Source organism: Fundulus heteroclitus, chromosome 23 (genome assembly GCF_011125445.2).
Source record: "Fundulus heteroclitus isolate FHET01 chromosome 23, MU-UCD_Fhet_4.1, whole genome shotgun sequence".
Classification (NCBI taxonomy): Eukaryota; Metazoa; Chordata; class Actinopteri; order Cyprinodontiformes; family Fundulidae; genus Fundulus; species Fundulus heteroclitus.
The window spans coordinates 22,300,018-22,319,472 of record NC_046383.1 but is presented as its reverse complement, the minus strand read 5'-3'; the positions used below and the strand labels follow the sequence as shown (position 1 = coordinate 22,319,472).

General features: G+C 41.9%; 1 protein-coding gene across 2 annotated transcripts in view; it reads left to right on the top strand.

Annotated features, from left to right (window-relative positions):
- Positions 1-19,455, top strand: part of LOC105915758 (N-deacetylase and N-sulfotransferase 1) — a 70,381-nt gene that overhangs the window by 42,652 nt on the left and 8,274 nt on the right. Inside the window, exons 2-9 of one of the 2 annotated variants that reach the window (XM_012850008.3) lie at positions 3,974-5,009; positions 9,642-10,124; positions 10,719-10,806; positions 11,118-11,272; positions 15,834-16,019; positions 17,716-17,844; positions 18,494-18,676; positions 19,223-19,319. In XM_012850008.3, the coding sequence (XP_012705462.1) occupies positions 4,464-5,009; positions 9,642-10,124; positions 10,719-10,806; positions 11,118-11,272; positions 15,834-16,019; positions 17,716-17,844; positions 18,494-18,676; positions 19,223-19,319 (1,867 nt within the window). In that variant the 5' untranslated portion in view covers positions 3,974-4,463. Of the gene's footprint in view, positions 1-3,973; positions 5,010-9,641; positions 10,125-10,718; positions 10,807-11,117; positions 11,273-15,833; positions 16,020-17,715; positions 17,845-18,493; positions 18,677-19,222; positions 19,320-19,455 lie in introns of those variants that run through there. The other variant, XM_036127177.1, reaches the window with a different exon arrangement.

Sequence of the window (19,455 nt, the reverse complement as noted above, 5' to 3'; positions counted from 1 at the left end):
GTCACAGCGGAGCTTATTGGGTCCCCGCGGACGTTAGCCAAAGATAGCACATCTCCATTCTGATTACTCATTAACAAAATATAAATAAATCACTCTTTTTTTTCTTTTTTTTCCTTTTTTCCTAATCAACCAAGGCAGGAAATGATGTTAGACCATCTTCAGTTTTGTAAAGAGGTTTTATTGTTTCTTCAAATAATTAGTCTTTGCGGACAAATTATTGATTTTTAAGACGCTTCAGGTTACCGTGGCTTATCCCGTAACACATACATTGATCTCCAATATGTTGCAATAAGCAGCATGGCCCTTACTTCTGTAATATAAATTCATAAAACAAATACAAAACTACTGATTAACACATCAGATGTCAAGCCTAAAATTAACTTTCCTTTTTGTTTCATTAGTATTGTGTTTTAAGGCCTTTAAGGCTTCATCATCAAAATGTTACTTTGCTGAAAGCTAATTTTAATGTACAACACAAAATTGGCCGACTACCATTATCAGACTCTGCCAAGTTTTTGAAAAGTTATGGTTTCAAAATGCTAAGATTATTCATCATGTTTTCTACAGTTTAAAGTCAATTAATTATAATACCAGTGAAAGTGTTTGAGCGACCAATGTTTTTTTCTAACTGTATGGAGCCCTTCCCCTTTCATTGTTGAGCACTGCTGCTCAGCTGGCTGAAAGAAGGCTGGCACATCTTACTTGTGTACACCAAAGACATGTTTGGACATATTTTGGGTTGTACAAAGACTCCAGACATATAGTTATAATCACTATAAACAGTAGAACGACACTGTTTTTACGATTACACTTACAAAGCTTTGAGTGCACTGCTAGCTAAATGATCTCATAGCACAACTAAATGACCTGTTAGCAGCTTCTATTATGTGTTACTCTATAAAAGTCCAGAGTCCAAAGATGATGTATTTAGAAATAAACCAATCCAGAGTGTTGTGGCTCATTTCCATTCTTTGTAAAGCTTTCAGCTGCTGATTCCAAATGCTTTTTGAAAACTATAGTGCGAGATGACGCAAGAAGACTGGTCTCCCCTTATATATTGAAAATGTCGATCCTTACCTTGACTTTGATTTGATAAAGCGGGGCAACTAAATTTGTGTTGATATTAATATTTTAAGCACAATACCAAAATAAAAAAAAATTACTCTATACCATTTTCAAGTGAAGGAAAGTGGGTCTTTCTAGTTAAGAGAAATATTTTAACTTTCTTAATTTAGGCCCTTTTTAAAAGTGTCACTTCCCTTTTTGGCAAAACAGAAGGTAGTAGTTGAGTGTTGTCCCAGATCTGCTGTCGGAAGAAGTCCAACAATTTGGGCCAAACTGTGAATGGATCAGTTTGTATCGATTTATGACACAAATGAGTGTCGTTGAAATAATTTTTTTTAGGTTTAACAACCCTAGTGCCAACATATTCACACCCAACATGTATCATGACAGAGAGTGAGGTTGCCAAATGATAAAAAAGAGCAGCGTGGTCTCAGCCGCTCACACCATGACTGATCTGCAGACGTGTTGAAATGTTGACCATAAGATTTTCTTCGAAATAGAGAAGAAAAAAAAAGATACAAAGAAGCTGTCATTTTAAAGTAAAGGTTGGAAATCTGCCAACTTTTTTTTTTTTTTTTTTTTTTTTTTACAAAAAACACAGATTTTACAACTAGCTGTAGTTTTGACTGTTTAAGCGTTTGTTGGAAAAACGATGAATATTGTAGAAAAAATTCGAAGTAGCAAATTGCTACTTTTCTGTATCCACATAAATTCCCCCTTTTTAGATTTCCGTGTATATACTGCGCTAGCGATATTTCTATTTTTTATTTTTTTTACCTCAGGTTAAAACTCAAAGCAAACTCAAGCCTACTTCACCATTCTCTCCCATTTTTGTAGCTGTATCATTTCTTCTTTTCCTTTAAGTAGATCCAAGCCCTCCTCGGCTTCTGTGTCATGTTAAGTTGTCACTCTCGTGTGGCCTTCTCCGTCGCTGTTGCCAGCAGGAGTCGCTTCCTGCGGCTAATCGTACTTTGAAATGCTGCGGCACGAACCTCGGCTCCCTCAGAAATGAACAAACAAGGTGCCCCGGGAGATCTCGGGGCGACCGGGGCTGTTGGTTTTTGTCTGTTACACCGCGATACGTCCTCTGAACACCCACCTTTTTTTTTTTTCTTTCTTTCTTCCTTTTCACAGTCTCTCTCTTTACATTAGTCTCTGCATCCCTGTGAGGAGGAAAGTTGGACACCAGTCAGAGAAGCAGAAGTGTGATTCCTGCCTTTGCACTGGCGGTGCGATTTAATGCGTCTTGTTAATCTTAGCTGGAAGGATGGAGGCTGTAGAGAAATGCCAGGATGATGGTCTCGATTACGTTAGACGAGATGCCACACATTCCTCCCCTCGTGTCACGCTGTGTCCGCGGGAATAATTATTTTAGTATTTACTGGATTATCCCCGACGTATTATGGCGGGCTGCGCAAGCCTTACACGTTTGATGTCTCTCGCCTTTAATGAAACCAGGACGCCGTTATCGCGTCTATTTTGTGTCCCATTTGTTTGAGTCTTGACCAGTTTTGGTGGTCAGCGCTTATTGCCTCGGCGTTAAGAAGGATGCGACTCTAATGTGGTTTCGAGGGCTTTTTAAAGAGGAGGCGTGCACCATAATAGCTCTCCAGCTTAATGGTCAGAGGATTTTCTATGCAAAGGTAATGATGCTCTGTCTCGTTTCTCCCACCAGCACTCTAAATGGACAAAAGATGTTTTTTTTTTTTTTTTCTTCTTCTTCTTCTAAGTGCCGGGCTTTACACTGTTCTCACGCCGCATCCTGGGTCTTTCACACTTGGCTTGATAGAGATAGTCTAAAAGGCTGAGGTATTATGTTAGGCCTGCAGAGGGTATGGAAAATGTATATTGAGCGCACTGAGGGTTTTTTTTTTTTTTGCCAGATAGAAGAGGGTCTGATTGTTGCCAGGCCTGTCTGTCACTGTTCTCCACGCCTCTGCGCCTGGATTGCTTCCCATCCTTTCGGCTTGGGTTATTTTTTTTCGCGGTGCCCGTGTGGGAGTTTTTTAGGGAAATGGAGGCTGCAGATGACGGCTTTCCTCGTGTGCAGTCGCACATTTCCACCGGCTTGAGTTGTGAATTAGCCCCATGGTTGGGGCTTTGATACTCGTATTCTACGCATTGCGTTGAGTCTGTATGATCTGGAATATTCGCTTTATTTTTGTGTTTAGGATTGCAAGAACAGATGCTACAGGGACTTGTGTGGGGGGGAAAAAAATAGCTGACTGTATGGGAAATCTGGAGGAGCTACAGGGCATCGCAGCTCAGGTGAAAATACCTGGCAACCTGCCTTTAGTGGTGCGCTCCACAGATCTGGCCTTTAATGGCGGAATTGAAGAAATGCAGAGGTGAAACCTGTAGGAAGTCACCTTCTAGTCCTCCCTGCCTTCCATTCTCCCTAGTGTCCTTCCTTCTTTGCTTCATTCCCTTCCTTATGTCTCCTACGTCCCTCCATCCTTCCCTCCTTGTGTCCTTCCTTCTTCATGTCCTTCCTGTCTGTCTGTCAGTCTCTGGGTTTTTGCAGGTTTCATTTGTTAGAGCCGGTCTGATGTAGACATTTAAAGGAAACTTTAGTGTTTACATTTTTATTTTATTTTTTTAAAGGAGTGAAATGGACTGAGAACTTGGAAAATTATACCCTGGAAATGTATCAGATTTTATTATTAGACACCGTGCAGTGGTCCTGATTGGAGTACATTGGGTTTGCTGCACTGTGTAGGGTGAATCTGGCATCGCTTACTTAAAGTAGGATTACTTCTGAGGGAACTTTCTAATAATAATAAATAATCTCCCACACGCCACCTAACCCACACAGCAGCAGAACGCGATCTGCTGCTTGTTCTATAGGAGCCGGTGTCGTGCTGCTGGGTTTTAACAGAACCTTTTTCTTTCTTTCTGTTTCCCTTAGGGGTGGATTGGATCCTGAGGGAGCGATGCCGCTCTGATGACCCGCGTGGCCTCGCTTTCCTCTAGAGGTGGTTCTCCAGTCCCAAGAGCCGGGTAAACTGTCTCCAGGATATGGTTGGAGGATTCACGTGACGGACAGGTGATGGAGTCCCCCATCGCCTGACGCGGCCCCTCCTCTGCATCCCCGCACTCAGGCACGAGTGTGTACCGGCGACCCCTCCACTTCTCTGCCATGGTGACATAAGCAGCGCTGCAACATGAGGGAGCGCCAACGTCACCGTCTCGTTTCCTTTTCCAGGAGCTGCTGCAGCTGCTACCTTCATGCTGCCTGTTTTTTAGCTCTGTAACAATCGTGACTCCGCTGTGAGAGATTTCTGCCAGCCTCTCGTCTTTTTTTTTTTTTTTCTCCTCCCTCCTCTGCCCACACTGAGAGAAACTGTCCCCTAGGCGTGTTGCTGGGCCGGTGGGGCGGAGCAGTGCGGCGAGAGACGATGCTGGGATGCGTGACACGCCTCCGTCGGCTGGTCCGCCTCCTTCCCCTGCAGACCTCCCTGCTCCTCCTCTTCCTGTTCTGCACCGTCAGCGTCTTCATCTTCTCCTACTTCCTCTATGGCGTCAAGCGAGAGCCGGAGCCTTCGGCGCTGGGCCTGTCCGGGCCCGAGGGAGCCTCCGCCGACTCGGACTACCCGAGGGTCAATCCCTCCCGGCTGCTGCCCGTGCGGAGCATCCCGGGGGGACCCGGCGTGGACCTCGGAGGGACCAGGACAGATCCTGTGGTTCTGGTGTTTGTGGAAAGCCAATATTCTCAACTGGGGCAGGAGATCGTTGCCATCCTGGAGTCCGGCCGGTTCAAGTACCGGACCGAGATATCCCCAGGGAAGGGGGACATGCCTACCCTGACGGACAAAGAGAGGGGGCGTTTCACGCTGGTGATCTACGAGAACATTCTCAAGTATGTGAACTTGGACGCTTGGAACCGAGAGCTGCTGGATAAATACTGCGTGGAGTACGGAGTGGGCATCATCGGCTTCTTCAAGGTTAGGACAACACCGCGCTCCCCGTGCCTCCCTCACACCTTCTGCCCCGTCCATCTGGCTCCCACCATCTCCAAGGAGATGGGATTTACAGAGTTGGAAAGACCTGCCTTGTTCAATATCACTCAGCCGCTGTGCTCTATCGTTTTGCTTCCCTTCGCTTTTCTTTACATCCATTTCTTCCTCTTCTTCTGCAATCTGGCCTCTTTAGCTCCTCTTCTGCACTCTAATTCTTGTTTTCTGTTCTCCGTCTTTGTAGTGTCTCTCCTCTATTTATGTCTCAGTCTATATCTCTTATTCCCGCTTTCTTGCTCTTGGAGTTTTCCCCGGAGGCCTCTGTTTGCCTGAGGCCAGTTTTCAGGTCTTATGGTTTTAATCACCCTATCTGAGCCATGGAGAGAATATAGAAGTGTGGAGGCATGGATGGAGATGTTGGAGGCTGTAGATGAAAGTTAGCCTGGTGGGATTTTACTGCCTGCTGAGAGAGGGGAACAACCATGTGCATCCTAATGGATCTGTCACCTAACAGATGTGCTTCCTGAATAGTTTGCACACAAATGTTTCCCATCACATTTAAACCAAATTGTTCTGTGTTTTTGATGAGATTTAGGCTGGGAAACCCCAGTATTGCCGTATAATATATGTAGGTTGGTTGGTAACATTTCTAAAGACTATTTGGATGATTCGATCCATATTTACCAGAATTGCGAACTATGATACTCTTTGTATTGCATATAGTTGTGTGCAAATGTTTCAAACCAGCCCTCTGCATGCTTCCTTCTAGCAGCCGGCCTTTCTTCTGCTCTTTTTGAAGTTGTTTTGATCAATATTTCCCCAGGCTTTCTGAAAGTCTGTCTTTTCTCTCATTTTCACTTTTTAAGCCGCTTCCCTTTGACCTATGAGTCATTCGCACATCAAAAGGCTCCAAGACTGAAAGGACTGGACCAGTGTCCTTGACACGGAACAGACTACTTGACAAAGAACCAATTATAAATCGGGTCTTTAGGCACTTTGATACCAAACTGTTCCCAATTCATAGCTTAACGGATGAGCAGTACCAAAGATTTCACCGTTTGGCAAAACGTTGTCGTAGAGGTTTGACCTGTTGACAGAATTGTGTTTATTGTGATTTAATGGGATTTTATGTGGTAGACGAACACAGGGCAGGTCCGTGGTTGTGAAGTTGAAGGGAAATGACGCGCGGTTTTCAAAAGTTTCCCAACTTTTGACCGTTCTTGGCCAAAGCCTAGTAAGATTTGGATGCAGGACGTCTGTGAACATCTATTTTGTAGTCCTGCCACAGATTCTCAATTGATTGTGATTTCTCTTTAAGAACATAACAATAGTTTAAGAAGACAGATGTTCAAAATAACAAATCTTCTAGCCTTCCTACCGTTAGCCGTCATCGGTTATTGAAGTCGGGAGCAGAGGTGACGTCAAGCTGCACGAGAGGGAGAGGAGTTGCTGTAAAACAGGGTTTCACTAATATAAAAATATCACAAAATTCAACTCCCAAACTCTATTTAATGTCATAAATTATTGAGTAGCGTGTTCGGTCCACCTGTTATCACCTGTCTCTGGGAATTGTACGTCTTTACTTTAATCCTGAGATTTACAAATGGCTACCAACATTTTTTAAATCTAATTTTCTAAAAGAAAGGTTGCTGGTGAAGATTCTCAGTCATCCAGGTCATGGTCATTCCAAAAAAGTAAAAAAACAAAGCAACTGGACTTGTTTTCCGTAGTTGAAGACGTTTCGCTTCGTCTCAAGGAAGCAAAGGCCTTGTAATGACTTAGATTCGGTTGTATTTGCATGTTATCTAAGCCATTACAAGGCCTTTGTTTGGGCAGTAGTATAAAGATTGGTACTCATCATTACTCTAGACCATGGGTCTTCAACGTTTTCCAGGCCAAGGACCCCCAAACTGATGGCGAGATGGAGCGGGGACCCCCTAATTATATATATTGTACAAAATTGTATTATATCAAACTGGTCCTATAGTGCCATATGTAAATGTACCTTGTTATTGTGCATTCAATACTAAAATACTCAAATAATACACAGGTTCATATATTCATGTTTTTATTTTAAACATGTGCGAGGCACAGTGAGTAGGGTGGCCATGCCACTGCCATTTATAAACATAACATAACACAATAAACTGATACCTGCCAAGATCAACAATGTCTGTCAATTGCATGCAATCATGCATAAAAGCTATTTAAATGGACATTTTTAAAACATAAATGTGAAAAGGAAAATAAGTGATGCTTGTTAGTGCCACTGGCATGCATAAACATAACTGTTATATTGCATACAATACTGAACTATTAACATAACTGACAGATTCATGTTTTAATTTAAATTTATTTATTTATTTATTTTTATTGTTTTTATTCAACAAAACTTTCGCGACCCACATGCAGTACCTCCGCGGACCCCCTAGGGGTCACGGACCCCCTGTTGAAGACCCCTGCTCTAGACCTTTTGAATTGAGAAAGCTTCCTGGAGAGGAAGCGAAACGTCTTCAACTACAGAAAACAAGTCCAGTTGCTTTGTTTTTTTACTTTTTTTGGAATAAAAGAAAGGTTGAGAGTACAAAAGGGTAAAGGCAACTTTGCTGTAACATGCTCACCCTTCCTGTTAGCTGCTGAAAGTCTTGCTCTCTCTCGCCTTTTTGCATCCCAAATGAACCTGAGCCACGACTCGACAACCTGTAGACAATAAATTTAAACAGCTTCTTCAACATTTACTGCCTCCTTGGACCCCCTCACTGATCCTGAAAACAGCTAACTTTGAGTCTCCGTAACTCTGTAACTACGTCCAGATGTAAGAACATCATCAGGACGACCCGGTAATGCTCAGAAATGGTGCATTTGTAGGATTTTTTTTAACTTTCCAACAGGTTAGACTGCAATCAGGGCCGTTCAGTGTGATAAATGTCGGATGATGTCATCAGCCAATACTGTAAATGGTATTTCATCGCCTACACAGGGATTATTGGCTTTAAAAGTGTGGAAACAGTAGCTGGTTATCTGCTGGATTGCTTTCCTGATTCTTAAATATATGACTGGAAGATGTCCAAACCAGACATTTGTTTTCCCTGATCCCAGTCCAAAGCCTGTTAGATTAGGCACTTAATCCCAGTCAAATACTGCACACAAAATCATAAAATCTGAATGTTAGATATTTTTTAAAGCGTTTAAAAAGTGTTTAAAGGTTTTGCACAGGGCTGTTTTTGCATTCACTCTAGGATCAGGTTTCTCCCCCCCGCCTGCTCACAGTTATGCTGAACATTTTTGTTGTCAGGTTTTGCCTTTCGTTTATCTTTTGTAGAAATCTGATGCGCTTCAGGAGCCTCCCGTCGAGGCACGAGCATCGTTTCTATTCATGGGTGTCAGACTCGAGCTGGAAAACAAAGTGGAGTCTCATTTCCTTTGTTGCTTTTTGTGGCTCAGTGTTTCAGAATAATTCGTTAAAGTCGCCCCTTTATGCTAAATCGCATGTGCATCGAAATGTTCCGGCTGAAAATGCTGTAATTTGCAGGTGCGTTTGTTTCTGGTGGTTCATGAATGTTTCCATTTATTTAAAAAAAAAACAATTGAGGTTTGGTCCAAGAAATGTATTGAAATTGAAACAAACATTGTTTTGATTTCAAACATTGATCTCGGCACTGATTTTCATATTTAGTGTCATTCCAACCAGTGAGGGTCTTATCTTTACAGAATGGCAGATCAACATCAGTAAGTTGTAGCTTCAACCTACGGCGTCATACAAGATGGGGAGATTCTACAGGGCCTTGCTCATGTCTTACTGTCGCTCACATTTTACCTCATTACACTGCAAAAACGAATCTAAAAATAAGTAAAATGGTATTAAAATGTGTGTTTTTGTCCTAGATTTGAGCAGGTAAATAATATTATCAGCCAATGAAGTGAGTATTTTGACCCCTAAAATAAGATAAATAGACATCCTGCACTTGAAATAAGATGATGGAGATGAGCTGTTCCCATTTTAAGTGCAGAAATCTTATTCCATTGGCAGATCTTTCATCTTATTTACCTGCTCAAATCAAGGACAGATACTCATTTTAATATTACTTATTTTTTAGTTCTGTTTTTGCAGTGTACAACCTTCAGACATGATGTGTTTTAGTTAGATTTTAGGTGCCAGATCGACACAAACCAGTATGTTTTATGAAGCGGAGTCTTGGCTAAATGGCTCCATAAGAGACGATGCAGAGGGTCTGTGAAAGTCAGTTTTCTGCATAAAATCCCAATAAAATAAAAGTTGTTACAACGTGACAAAATATGACCAAAATCAAGTGATGGGAGTCCCTACACGAGGCGCCGCGAGTGACAGAGCGAATGTAAAGAAAATGCAACGACCAGACAAAGATCTGTTTGTCGTAACTGAAGTGTCAATCTGACGGCAGCGGGGGGGGGGGTTTCATCCCACTCCAGACTCGCAGCGCAGCAGATTGAGTGTAGCAGGTTAAAGCCGCCTAATGCCGTCACCGTCTAGTGGGCCTGACACTCCTCATTTCACACACGGCTGGAGAAAACGGGGGGAATTATTTGCAATATGTGCTATTAATTTGCGTCTCTTCTCTCTTGTCTCCCGGCGTCGATCAGGCCAATGAGAACAGCCTGCTCAGCGCGCAGCTCAAAGGCTTCCCGCTCTTCCTCCACTCCAACTTGGGCCTGAAGGACTGCACGGTCAACCCCAAGTCGCCGCTGCTCTTCATCACCCGGGCCGGCCAGACGCTGCCCGGCCCGCTCCCGGGGGACGACTGGACCGTCTTCCAGTCCAACCACTCCACCTACGAGCCCGTGCTGATGGCCAAGACCCAGTCGGCGGAGAGCGTGGCGTCGCTGGGCCAGAACGCCGCCATGCTCCCGTCGGTGGTGCAGGACCTGGGGCTCCACGACGGCATCCAGAGGGTCCTGTTCGGCAATAACCTGAGCTTCTGGCTGCACAAGCTGGTGTTTGTGGACGCCGTGGCCTTTCTGACGGGCAAGAGGCTCTCGCTGTCCCTGGAGCGCTACATCCTGGTGGACATAGATGACATCTTCGTGGGGAAGGAGGGCACCCGCATGAAGGTGCCCGACGTGAAGGTGAGCTGCCTTTATCTTCTCATCCGGCTGTGTTTTCGAAAAGGCTCTTTTGCTGTGATTTAAAAATAAAACGGGCCTCACACAAAGCATCTCCTATCCTCTGCCAGTCACACAGAAACCCCTTCTTCTCATCCCCTCTCTCCCTTTTTTTTTTTTTGAATGTATCCATCCCAGCAGGCTGCTCAAAGCTGACAGGCCCCACCGCTCGCGCTGTCACAAAACCTCTGCGACGATGAATATTTCAGGGGCTCCAAGGCATACAAAGAATGTCGAAAAGCTTCTTGCTTTCGTCCCCTCAGAGCAGAAAAGCCTCGCACGCGGAGGCGGCGGGTGGAGGAACAAAAAAAAAAAGAAAAAGTTACGGTGGAGCATTTAGATCAAATGAAACAAACACTCGAATCAGAGGGAAGCGAAATATCAAACAGAATGGGGGAGAGGAGAGGCGGCAGCTGGGAGTGGATGTTGGGATGTTTACCGAGAGAAACTCGCAGAATTAAAGATATATGCGGGCACGCTTCGCTCATTAATGCACTCGTGCGCCAGTTTGAGCTCGTCGTCTGTTGACTCATTCTTCTTCCCCTCCCACCGTTTCAGGCCCTGCTGGAGACGCAGAGGGAGCTGCGAACCCATGTGCCCAACTTCACCTTCAATCTGGGCTTCTCAGGGAAATTCTTTCACGCTGGTAAGACGCGAGTTCTCTCATGCAGAGCCAGAAAACACCCTAAACTGAACCGTTGCTCTGCTGTTATTCTCTGGGATGCTTTAAACATTGTTTTTGTTTTTTTTGTTTTTTTCCCCTTGCTGTTTCTTTCCCTTCACTCTAATGTGAACTTTACCTCCCTTTTTGCTTCACTGACTTTCATTTCCTCCCTCTTCCCATCGCTGCTCCCATTTTTACCTTTGCCTCATCTCGTCTCGCTTTATTTTTATCTCTTCAATTTCCTTCCAAATCCCCCCCCTTTTCCTGTTGACCCCTTCGGCTTGTTTCTGCAGGATCGGACGAGGAGGACCTGGGCGACGACCTGCTGCTGTCCCATGTGAAGGATTTCTGGTGGTTTCCTCACATGTGGAGCCACATGCAGCCCCATCTATTCCACAACCAGTCCGTGTTGGCCGAGCAGATGTTGCTCAACAAGAAGTTTGCCATGGTGAGTCATGGGGGGGTGGGGGGGGGGGCAAAGGTCTTTGACTGTGGCCAGAGGCGTCCTTCTTGATCCCTTTGGGCTGGAAGTTTCCCGCAAGTCTTTGATTTTTCTTTCTTTCTTTCTTGAAATTAGATGAAAAGCTACTCTGTTCCACTTGATTTTTGGCTATATCCATTACTGTGAGCGAAAGTGAGGTTTCTGGGTTCATTAAACAAAAAAAGAAAAGTATTTCCAAGGTTTTTTGTTGGGTCCTAAAATCACTCACATTTACTCACCTCAGTTCTACAACTTAAATCTTAAATGAACCAAGATTTTCCACAGCAGCGGGTAAAATTAAATCTTAAATTTATTCCTTCATTCCTTCGATATTTTGGTTTATCCATATTCTATATGGTGAATACAATATTAATTTATTCAGCTTGGAGTACTTTTGGCTGAAGGCTTCTGGTATTTTATGTTGCAACAAAAAAAGACAGAAATAATTCAACCTCTGAAACTGGCTTTTTTGAGCTTGTTTGACAAATTAAAACAATGATCTTGTTCCTTAATATTACAGATTTATGGGTTGGTGTAAATCTTAAATAGAAATCATCGGGTATATAGTTTATAACCATTAAAATGTCTGCAGAAATCTCAAATTTAACTGAGTGAGATTTGCGGAAACCTTTTACATTGGTTTATTAGCTTTTGAGAGATAATGGTTTAAATTTTTGTTAGAAACTAACTTTTTGAATGAATGAAAACAATTTTGTATTTAGATATGGGTATGAATAATTTTGGGCTTAACTGTAGTTTTACCAAAGATTAAATCGTCACATCGCCTGTTTTTATTTATTTTTTATTTTTTTTACACTCTTATCGTTATGATAAAACAGAAATGGCACCCCTTTTTATATTAGTACGATTTATGTATCAGGATATAATATAAATAATTAGTGTTCTTATGTTCTACATTTATTAATTAACCTAAGATGAAGACAAATTGGATTTAAATGGGAAAGTAGCTGCCTGGGGCTGCTGATCTAATGTAGGCGATTATGTGACCATCAGCAGGGTGTGACCGCCTCTTTACAAGCAGGACTTTTGTCTGTCGCTGTGGAGCAGAAACGTTTTCCAGCACAATGCCAAGCAGGAAAGACATTGTCAGTGACTTTAAGCTGGGTTCACACTGTCCAAATATTTGCCTTCATGAAGAAAACCTTTTATTGAAAACACCTGGGGGTCACACAATAGAAATATATTTTACTGATCATGATGACTCTTTTTGTTCCACCATTATTTATTGTTCCCACCCCTCTCTATGAGCTTCTACCAAAGACGTACATCCAATAGAGTCCATGCAACTGGCTAGATATGTCATCAAAATGCAGCTAAAATGTACTAAATACTGCATCTAAGCAGTCTTTAGCAATTGTGATATTCTACACACTGATACCACAAGGAGTGTTAAAAAGAATCAAGAAAATGTCACTAAAAGGCAGAGGTGCTGCTGCTGCGACACGTCTGATTATTTTCTTGTTTTGTCATCAGCCCTTTCACCCTCTTTATTTCCTCATTGCCTTTGCCTTCTTTTTAAAATCCAGCCCTGATAATAAGGGTGTTGACACATGCAACCTGCTCTCCATGCTTTCTTAGACCAAATGGATCTGTGAGAAGTTTCTGAAGCCGCGGTTCATCATTTTTGTCTCGCATTTTCCATTTTTGGCGGCAGTCGTTTTAATATTAGGAAACATCGTTCACAACTGGAAAACATTTAAGACAGCTGCTGATCATCCCGGGATCAGATGTCGCAGCAAATTCCCCCCAGAGGTCCCACCATGCAATGCTCAGAGAAATGTTGCAACAACAAGGAGCACCACCTCACACTAATTTGGTCTGAGTGAACGAGTAAAATGGTACAGTTCTTGACAGGAGTATTAGAAAAAGACCAAACAAGTTTGGCTTGTCGATGATTTGGGCTGGTTTTGGAGCCGCAGCAGCTGGGAACACTGCTCTCATCAAGTCATTGTTGAACTCCTCTCTAAACCAACGTATTCTGGAGTCAAAATTTGTCTTGATGGCAGAAAACGGGTCACTCAGTCACAGAAGCAAAGTCTTAAAGAAGAGTGGGCTAAAATTCTTCCATAATAAACACTGCAAAAAGGGAACTAAAATTAAGTACAATTTTCTTGAAATTAGTGTATTTTTCCTTGATTTGAACTGCTAAATAAGACTATTTGCCAATGGGATGAGTATTTTTACCCCTAAAATAAGATAATTAGATATCCTGCACTTGAAATAAGATGATGAAGACGAGTTGTTCATATTTTAAATGCGAAACTCTCATTCCATTGGCAAATAGTCTTATTTACTTGCTCAAATCAACGAAAAATACACAAATTTCAAGAAAATTTTACTCACTTTGTTCCCTTTTTGCAGTGAATGTGAGAAAACTGACGGTGATGCGGACAACATCTCTTTTTACGTTGCAGTTTCTAAACTGCAACAGCAACTGGGGTGGCCTTAGTTTTCCAAACAGGTTTTCCATTTTGGATTATTTGTTGTTTAATAAACAGCAACAGAGTGAGAGTGTATGAATGTTTCACACACCACCGCGTGGTTGGCATGTGGATTTGAATTGTTGTGGGGATATCGCATGTTGTTGTGACATTTTGAGGACTTCACTGATTTCCTGAGCGGAGCTCCTCACCTCCTGGTTCTCACTGTCACTTTGACAAACAAGCTGGAAATAAGCTTGGGGGAACCAATGACTGGATGAGTAAAAGTTTTCTCTCTTGCAATCTACATAACTTTAAACAATAAAATGTGCAAGTCGTTTCTTAAACACTTGCACATTTTCATGAAGAAATATGTATGAAGAAATGTTTTCATACTTCAGTATGAGTGTTTTAGCTGAAGACGGTTATTATAGCAAATAGTCGGGGGTTTCGCTGACTGAAACTCACTGCGATGCTGTTTCTTGTCCTATTAATCCCCAGCAGGAGAAGAAAATCCCAGAACAAACTTCCAAATTCATTCGTAATGAATAACTTTCTTCAGCACGCACAGCAGTTTCACCCTTTGATCCACTTCATTGCCTTTTTTTTGTGGTAGCTTTTAAACATGAAAAAGGAAAGTGGGGACTGCTGAGCATTAAAGAGCTCATTTTATGCTTTTGTACAAATTATTGTTTTATGTTTGCGTGAAACATTCACATATACTAATGTACAGGGTTTCTGCAATCTCTTAAAAATCATAAAAACACTTACCATTTTAAGGCAATTAAAGTATAAATGTTTTTGTTTTGCTGTCCATTATCAGTTCCTTAATCCTGGGAAAGCGTTATTTACGCAGGCTTGGCTTAAATGTTTTAAACGTTTCTTCTATTACATGCGCAGCACTTTGTCGCAGCTGCGGTTGTTATGAAGTGCTTCATAATTAAATAAACACAAGGATTTTAAAAATAACAGCCGATTGGCTGTTTAATGAAGCATGCCATGTATGTAGGAAACAAATTTAGGTAACCAGCAGGTAAAAGCACTTTAGTCTGATGCTGGAAAAACACCACTTTGCGCAGAAACTCAAATTTAACTTATGAAGGACATAAATAAGTTGTTTTTACTAAATTTGTGTAAAATTAAATTGTATAAGTTTTAAAAAGACAAACAAAATCTTGCATTTAAATGATTGAAATGCATTAGAAATTGACATCCCCTTTGCTTTGCCACAGCGCACAACTACAGCTGCGAAATGAAAAGCATGGATATTTTTCACAGTCCAATGCTTTAACTGCTTCAGTCTTTTTTTCTTTCATTCTTCTCAGACGGGGTCATGTCATCATACATCAGCTGTTTTCTAATGACGGCAGTCAACTCTGTGATGAAGACAGCATGAAAGACTGAAAATCTAAAACTAGAATTTCTTCCATTACCTCTCCGTGTTGTTGATGATATCTAAATAAACGCTTACATTATCGTCACTTAGATGACTAGCTCTGAATTACATGCCTCATTGTTTTTTTTTCTCCCCTGAACCTTTCATGCATGTTTAAGTGGCACACATCCAGCTGATGAATAAATGTCGCCGCCGTTCGTTTCAGAGGAAAAAGATACGGGTTTCTAATTTTAACTCGGATGTTGGTGTTCTGGGTTGCTACACAATCTGGAAAAGTCTGCGAGCAGATGAGTGTGTTTCAGAGCTAGATAGGTCTGGTTTTGAGGGGGGAAAAAAGTTATATTTCTGCAGTTTATTCCCCATCTCAATGTTTAATTTATGTTTTCCATTCATCTGTCTGTTAATTACCCGTCCATTGGTTCGCCCTCCTTCCACTTCTGTCCATTATGAGTTTCTATCATTCAACCATGCCTTTGTCCAGCCAGGTCTCCTTTAGTCACTTTCAGTTTTTGTCTCTTTTCTTGTATTTATCTCCCCCAACACAATATGCAATGAATTCAAGTCAAACCTTTACATGTCTGTTTCAAGAATTGGTCACACAGACTAATATTTAAGCTTAGTCTTTGTAGGAACTCTAGATCACTCTACCTTTTTACCTGTGCCCACCCACTGATGTAATTTCTCCCCTTAGGATCATGGGATTCCCACCAACATGGGCTACGCAGTGGCCCCTCACCACTCCGGCGTCTATCCTGTACACATGCAGCTTTATGATGCCTGGAAGAAAGTTTGGGGCATCAAAGTGACCAGCACGGAGGAGTACCCTCACCTAAAGCCTGCTCGCTTCCGACGAGGGTTCATCCACAGCGGCATTAGCGTAAGAGCGCTTTAATACTTGTAGCCATCCAAGAAGTCTCAATACGTGCGTGAGCAAGCAAAACTTTCATTTATGGGGTTCTTCATGTTCAGATTATAGCGCACTAGAACATCTATCATATAGTTCTGTGTCACTACATGGTGACATCACAGTCGGTTAATCTGTGCGTTTCCATAATATCGAGGAGTGGATAAGTCAGAATGCAGAAAAAAAAAACAGAAGATGTTTTTTAACCAAAAAGGTTCTATCCTCTTGCTTTTCTCTGAGTTTTCTTGATTTTAACAGGGTTTCCGCGGGTCAATTAATTATTAAAAGTCATTAAAAATATATATTTTTAAATTAAGGCCTTAATTGGCATTAAAATTCATTAAATGTGATTATCGGTAGCATTTAAAATGGCTTATTTTTATTTATTTTTTAATACGTTCAGAAAAATAGTTTTGTCAGATATATTATATCAGATATAACTGATTCCGCGTGTTTGTGCAGAACCAAAAACGCCGAAGTGCTTCCGGTTTATCTATCTATCTATCTATCTATCTATCTATCTATCTATCTATCTATCTATCTATCTATCTATCTATCTATCTATCTATCTATCTATCTATCTATCTATCTATCTATCTATCTATCTATCTATCTATCTATCTATCTATCTATCTATCTATCTATCTATCTATCTATCTATCTATCTATCTATCTATCTATCTATCTATCTATCTATCTATCTATCTATCTATCTATCTATCTATCTATCTATCTATCTATCTATCTATCTTCTAAGAGCATTAAAAAGCATTAAATTAGAATTACTCATTCCTGTATAAACCCTGTTAAACTTTGTCTCCTATAATGAAAAAGACAAAATCTCTATCGGATTATTTTCCATTCCAGCCCTCTTTACTTGGACTTTTTATTCTTGTTTTTCCTCTGGAGCTCAAGTTGATTTTCAGAATTGTGTTCTCTTTTACCAAAAGGCATCAGACTCCCCTAAATAGGCAGTTCATCTGTTTGTCTTGTGTTTTGTCTCCCTCCATTGAGTCCGAGATGAGGATGTAGTCAAAAGAAGCAGCCTTGCATGAGACACCGGTGATATAAGTGCCAGCAGGCAGGCCTCAGCAGCAGAATGAAGACTGACATCAGAAATAAGTCTCCGGACAAACTCAAACGCCAACAGGCTTAGTTGTTTCTCGCATAACTTGGTAAAGAAAGTAAAACGGATTTGAATATATTCATTAGGTTTGAAAGAAAACATATCTATTTCTTCCCGAGTTGACCTTCAGCGCTGATAAGAGGCGGCGCAGCCTCGGTCCTCTCTCTTTGTTGCTCCGGCGTTTCAGTCGGCCCGGGTGGTCTCAGAACTCCCTTCCCGTCCTTGAGATATCGCAGCTCTGAATGGACAGCGTTCGCCACTGACTGATGATTGATATTCGGCTCCCCAGACACCCCATACTGTAAATGTATTTCCATGAATTACCATATAGACTCAGAGCCAACGAGAGGGTTTGCTTTGGCTTGATGAGCTGAATAATAAGAATATTATTGTGAACAAACAATGTGCGGGGGAGGAAACCGCCTGGAGGCGCGTCGGCTCAGCGGAGCGACGACTTAAAGCGGCGAGCCGGCGTCGCGTTTAAGTCCGCGTTCCTTTTTTTTTTTTAGTTGTAGTGATTGTTTTTGTGTGCTCTCCTCGCAGGTGTTGCCCCGGCAGACGTGCGGTCTTTTCACGCACACCATCTTCTACAAAGACTACCCAGGCAGCCCAAACGAACTGGACAAGCTCATCAATGGAGGGGAACTCTTCCTCACTGTTCTGCTGAACCCTGTGAGTCAGCTGCTCTCCCACACACAGCACGGCCTTTGTCTCGCGCACTTTGAAACCCATTTAGACGGCGCTGCAAATTGAAATTTAAATAGGGTGCGGGACAATGACTCAGATGTGTTTGTGACTCACTTCAGCGAAAAAAACCCTTTTTAATAGGGCCCAAATACAATGGTGCAAATATCTCTTATTCTCATGTTTCTGTTTGAGGTTATAGCAAAAGGTTAGAGCCGTGGCCATCTCTGCATACACTGCGGATAATGTTATTCACATTACTGTGACTTTTCAAAACAAAGACTGCAGGCTGGTTTTGCAGCCGTTTCATTATTGTTTGATCCTTGGTTGCACTAAACTGTTGGGCTTTCATTTTTCTTCTAGTGAAAGGACAGTGCTTTAATGTTGTTCATTCATAATTGATTGCGGTGCTTGTTTTTACTCGATTTAATGCATCTGAATTTAGGTCTGAACTTATAACGTTTAGAAAGAGCACACGTTCTCGTTTAGGGAAGTAAAATCCTGAAACTTTCAGCAGATGGTTTTAACAATTTCGTCGTCTAGTTGTTGCTTCTTGTTTCCGAGGGATTTTCCCAGATGTCCTTGATCTCTCCTCCCTCCCATTCAACTTCTCTCTGCCTGGTCCTCCCATTCACAGATCAGCATTTTCATGACCCACCTGTCCAACTATGGGAACGACCGTCTGGGTCTGTACACCTTCAAAAGCCTGGTCATGTTTGTGAAGACCTGGACCAACCTGAAGATGCAGACTCTGCCGCCCATCCAGCTGGCTCAGAAATACTTCAGCCTGTTTCCCTCTGAAAGAGATCCTCTCTGGCAGGTCAGAAGTCACGGCTGATGCCATGACAATATGAATACTTTTTCCATATTTACTCCATTTTGTCAGTGTTGTAAATGTACTCGTTATATTCATCCATCGTGATTCCATAATTCCATTTTTACGTAATTTATCCCTCCATTCATGGATTTTACCCTCATCTGTCTTTGATATATGTGTTCTTCCACGATCCATATCTTCCTTTTAGATCCATCCATCATCCGTACATTTATACATGCATGCTTCCATACATACCTAACTGTGTTGTTTTTGCAGCTTCGGTCTTTAAAGCCTCTGTAGAAAAATATTTATACACTTAATTGATTATAAATGTATGAATTTAAAAATCGGTGGTTGAGTACGTAAAAAGTGAAGAACTCGGATGTGGAAAATGTGTAGGAAGGCACGTCAGTTTTTCTGTGGCTGCAGATGGATGTCATCGTCGATTAACTCATCTGGCTTTTCTTTTGATTTCTACACGTTAATGAGGGAGTTTAATTAAACCCACTTACAACTGAGCGTTCTGTCTGTGCTTTTGTGCGACTTAAGGATCCTTGTGAGGATAAAAGACACAAGGACATCTGGTCCAAAGAGAAAACATGTGACCGCTTCCCAAAGCTGCTCGTCATTGGGCCCCAGAAGACAGGTGAGACGCAGCTCTACAGCGCCCTCTTCAGGCCTTTTTTTACAAAACCATAACATGAAGAGTCCATCATACCATTCTAAGCACCCTTCTTACCACAAATTACAGCAATGGGCTGTTTTTTTTTTTTTTCCTATAA